We start from the raw sequence: 4524 nt of genomic DNA, 5'->3' as shown, positions 1-4524 counted from the left end.
AAAAAAAAAAAAAAAAAAAAAAAAAAAAAGCAAAGGTTGATGCTGTTACTAACTCGTCAGTATTAAGAGTGGCACGATGGTGGTAAGTTGAGGGCTATACCTGTGAGAAGGCTGCTGAGGGCCTCAGAGCAAGGAAGCTTATATAGGAACAGGGAATGAATACAAGTTGCAAAGGGGATAAGGAGGGGATCCCTTGAGGTGATGAGAAGAGAGGGATAGGATCAAGGTCTATTAGGCCCAAGATATGGGTGTATCCCTTCTTTGGAGACACAGATAGGCTGCTTTTGCCCACTGCTAACCAGTTTTCCCCTTCTCCGAATATCAGGCGCAGACTGATGAAGCAGGGCTCAGCTGGCCCCATTTCCCAGCTGCCACATGGTAGCACCCCCTGGCTGCGGCTACCCCAGGTTTTCCACAGTTGCCCCATTGGTGAGAACAGCCCACTCCTAAGTGGGCAGCACGTCTAGGATTTTCGTATGATGCTGTGATTTTCCTGGGGTTGACAGCGACCCTGTGTTTTCTGCAGTCTTCCCCTGGAGACTACCATTGCCTGAAATAAATACTCAGAGCCTGGAGCTGCTTTTTTTTCTCGCTTCTTAAATCTGTCTTTTAAGCAGTAAGAGTGTGGAAGGAGAGGTATCACTTACTAACAGATATCCCAGTGGAAAAAAAGTCATTTTATTTAGATGAGGCACTTTAAACATAAGTGTGTGGGGGATGTGTACATGGGGAGTAGGGAGGTGATGCAGGATAATAAATACTGTGAGGATGTAGGATGACTCCCCTGAGCTGGCAGGAAGATGTGGCGGTAACATACAAAGCCTAGGGAGTGGAGTCCAGGGATGGACAAGTGGGTTCAAGGCTGGCTTGCAGGCTGAGGGTGTCTCCTTCAGCCTAAGAAGCCAAAGAAATTAGAAGAGCGGGGTGGTGGGCCCATGAGCATGGGCATCTGGTTCTTGTGGGTGATCTTGATCTGGAAGGGAAGGGAACATATTCAGAGGCAGGACCCAGTGCTTCGGGGCTTGAACATCAGGGCCTTAGGGTGGAAATGTAGGCTTTGGGGGCTGGTTGCTGGGGTCCTAGAGAGGGCGACCAGGGGCTGAGAAATGAAAGAGTGGGAGGAATGATGCACAGGGAAACTTAGGACATCAGGAAGAGGTAAAGAAACTGTGGGTATTGATTTAGGGTTCATGGAGCCTGAGGGTTCAGTTTTTAGCAGGAAGAGGTGATACTCACTGTACAGGGTGACTGCATCCAGGGTTCCCCGTCAATTTGCATGGGGAGGGTTTTTGTGGTGCTATTGGAGTTCAAGGAAGATTAAGGAAGATTGGTGGAGATTTCCTTACCAGTTGAATACCAGAACTCTGCTTCTCAGGTTTTGGTTTTTTGTTTGTTAATTTTTTGAGACAGGGTCTCACTAGGTAGTTCAGGCTGACCTTGAACTCACTACTTAGGCCAGGCTGGTCTCAAACTCACAATGATCCTCCTGCCTCAGCCTTCTGAGTACTGCTGGGACTACAGGTGTGTGCCACCCCATCTGGCTCAGGTTGGTTTTGAGGCCCTTTGTTAATGAAGCTCCCCTAGTAAAGTCTTGCTTCACTGCTCCCATGACCCTCTGTGCTTCTGGCCCTATTCCTTCCCATAGGACCCTGGGTTGCAGTTGTCCTTACTGGAAAGTGATCTCAGAGCACTTGGCCAGCCGACGTCCAGCACTCTTGAGCTTGGTATAGATCTGGCCCATCTCAATTGCACCCTCCAGCCCTACTACTTCCAGTCGCTTGTCACTTAGATCTAGGAGGAAAAGTAGGAATATAGGTTTTAAGAAACAGGGTTCTCCCAGGGGGAGCCACACTTTCCCCTTTGTCCTGTCCACTCCCAAGCGTGGGCCTCTCACCTGGCACACAGGTTTTAAGGATGTCAGGGTCAGTGATGACTTTAGCTGTAGATCCTAAGGCCTGGTTGATCCCACAGATATCCCCGTGGGGTCTTTTGGCATCACCCCAGAGGTTGGAGCCACCATGCATACTAGGGATGTTCAGCACTGCGATGCCTTCTAGGGACAGGTTACTCAGATCCAGCGGTTTCCCACAGATCTGAGGGGACGGGGGCATAGGCCCAGTTGGGAAGAGCACAGATTCTCACCTCATGGCATAATCATGGATGTGACTGATCCCTCTATCAGGTGACAAAACTGGGAAGGCCAGCATTTGGAGGTTTGGAAGAAAAGGAAGGAAAAAGGGACTAGTGTATCTTGAGGACTTAGAAAGTCAGGGTTTGATAGCTGGGAAGTCAAAGAAATATAGGCTCAGGAATATGGCAAGATGTCTGCATAACAAGGAGAAACATGAGAATAAGAAACGGTGAAGGATGTAGGGTTGGGTCTCATCATACGCACCTCAACTGTCAAAGACTCTTCCAGCTTTTTGCATGTTGAGAAGATGGATTCAGATGTGGCAAATTCAAAGTACCAGAGCTTGTTCTTCATTCTGTTAGCCCCAACACAGGGCCCAGTAGGGAGGGGACAGGGAACACAGTGCTGATGGGCATGGCAAGTGACACCAATGCCCCAACTCCAAGGGGATTAAGGGTGCTATGGTTGGGGGTTTTCTAGAGGTGTCACTGCCCATTCTAAGCATTCTGAGCCATACTTGGACATCCCCTCTTTCTCTCCCTCACCTGCTGTTGAACTTCTCAGGATATTTCTCTCGCATGATGTGGAATCGGTGAGCAATAGAGGCATCCTAAAGAGTTAAGGACATGTGGTACCAGAGGCTCTGATGTTTCTCTCTGTGCAGAGCACTGTCCCTGTGTTCACCCCAGTCTGGATGTAGCATGTCCCAAGTTCCTTTTCGTAACTCTCACCACTACACAACTCTCAATTTCCCCCTTACCACTGCTCTCTTACCCTCTCTCTTCCCTTTCTGTGCTTTCCCAGCCTCTGTTTAACCCCTACACCCTCCCTTCATGCTGTGCTCAGGTCCACTGACCACACCGATGGAGAAGTAGTTATTGATGATTTGAAAGGGGACTGGATCACTTTTTTCTTCCGTTTGTTGGGGTATCACTTCCAGGGACCATCGATCTATATGGACCACCTTACTCATCTCTAAATCCTTGAGAATCTTTGCCAAATTCTGTCCCTCATACCCTAGGGAAGGAAGAGAAGATATGATACGATGCGTTAGCACAGAGTACTGGATCAGAGATCCCTCTTCTCAACCTCAGCTCTACAGATCCCCAAGGATCCCCTGCTGTGGCTCTGTACAACCTCCCTGCCCTTGCCAGCAGAAGGGCAAGGTGCCAAGCTCCCATGGGCCTGTGTTAAGATCAGCCTCCTGCTGAACACTTGTGAAAGATAGCTACTTCCAACTTGTGTGCACATCTACACAAACAACTCCAAAGTTCATTGGGAAAACTGGAAAGAATAATCAAGAAAATGCTGAAAAAGATGATGACAAATGGGGAGAATCTCTCTTATCTTCTGCATACTTTCTTGTCCCATTTCAACAGACAAAACGCAGAATCAAGTGTGATACTAGCACAGTGAAGAGAATAAAAAGTTTAATAGCAAAGAAGAGTTCCCCCAAATAGACCAATATATATGGGAATTTACTATATGATAACGTTTCAGGTAAACTTGGAGAAGATTAGTCAATAAATAGTGCTAGACATAGAAGTCATCCGCTATACCAAAATTAATTTAAGATGGATCTAAGAATTAAAAAGTTAAGAAAAAAAAGCTGGATCATACTAGAAGAAAACATGGTGAGTGCTTTTTTTTTTTTTTTTTTTTTTTTTTTTTTTTTTTTTGTATGGGGGGATTGAGCTCGGTCCTTGCACTTACTTGTGAGGCAGGAGCGGAACCACTGAGCTAAATCCCCAGCCCAGTGAGTGCTTTTATTTTTTTCTGAATGAAAAGGCCTTCCTACAGCATAATAGAAAACAGAAGCCAAAAAAAGATGAATAAATGCAATTATAGTAAAATTTAGGATGGGTGGGGTAGAGCTGAGTAGTACAGTGCTCTGTTGTCATTATTTTTGTTGTTTTATAGTACTGGGAAATGAACACTGGACCTAGCACTGAGCTACACCCTGAACTCTTTTCATTTTTAATTTTACTATCATTAAACATATTTTTGTGTGTGCTATAACAGGGATGGAAGCCAGGGAACACTGAGCTACAGCTCTACAGGCCTCCCCTACCTTTTTAACTTTGTTTTAATTTTTGAGACAGAGTCTCATAAATTGCCCAGGCTGGGGCTGGCGATTTAGCTCAGTGGTTCTGCCATCTGCCTTGCAAGCGCAGGGACCCAAGTTCGATCCCTGGTACCAAAAAAATAAAAATAAATTATAAATTGTCCAGACTGGCTTCAAACTTGGAATCTTCCCACCTTAGTATCTAAATTAGCTGGGATTACAGATAATAGGCCACTATGCTGGCTTAAAAGTTAAAACTTCTGTATGGTCAGATACATAAAAGGAAGGACCTCACAAGTGCAAGGACCAGAGTTCAATCCCCAGTACA

General features: G+C 46.0%; 2 protein-coding genes across 8 annotated transcripts in view; one reads left to right on the top strand and one right to left on the bottom strand.

The window, feature by feature from the left end:
* Pmel (premelanosome protein) overlaps positions 1–568 on the top strand; it is an 18336-nt gene extending 17768 nt beyond the window's left edge. For both annotated transcript variants that reach the window (XM_010644755.3, XM_010644756.2), the window contains exon 12: positions 326–568. In XM_010644755.3, the coding sequence (XP_010643057.2) occupies positions 326–467 (142 nt within the window). In that variant the 3' untranslated portion in view covers positions 468–568. The remainder of the gene's footprint in view (positions 1–325) is intronic.
* A 214-nt stretch (positions 569–782) lies between these two features.
* The window catches only part of Dgka (diacylglycerol kinase alpha), a 23050-nt gene continuing 19308 nt past the window's right edge, over positions 783–4524 (bottom strand). For 5 of the 6 annotated variants that reach the window (XM_010644771.2, XM_010644772.3, XM_033763671.1 and 2 more), the window contains exons 18-24: positions 2988–3148; positions 2677–2741; positions 2396–2486; positions 1895–2093; positions 1671–1791; positions 1237–1297; positions 783–973 (exon numbers count right to left, since the gene is read on the bottom strand). In XM_010644771.2, coding sequence (XP_010643073.1) covers positions 890–973; positions 1237–1297; positions 1671–1791; positions 1895–2093; positions 2396–2486; positions 2677–2741; positions 2988–3148 — 782 coding nt within the window. In that variant the 3' untranslated portion in view covers positions 783–889. Of the gene's footprint in view, positions 974–1236; positions 1298–1670; positions 1792–1894; positions 2094–2142; positions 2192–2395; positions 2487–2676; positions 2742–2987; positions 3149–4524 lie in introns of those variants that run through there. The other variant, XM_033763672.1, reaches the window with a different exon arrangement.

Source organism: Fukomys damarensis, unplaced genomic scaffold (assembly GCF_012274545.1).
Source record: "Fukomys damarensis isolate Sample0158 unplaced genomic scaffold, DMR_v1.0_HiC HiC_scaffold_15, whole genome shotgun sequence".
NCBI classification, from domain to species: Eukaryota; Metazoa; Chordata; class Mammalia; order Rodentia; family Bathyergidae; genus Fukomys; species Fukomys damarensis.
This window is presented reverse-complemented; position numbering and strand designations above follow the sequence as displayed.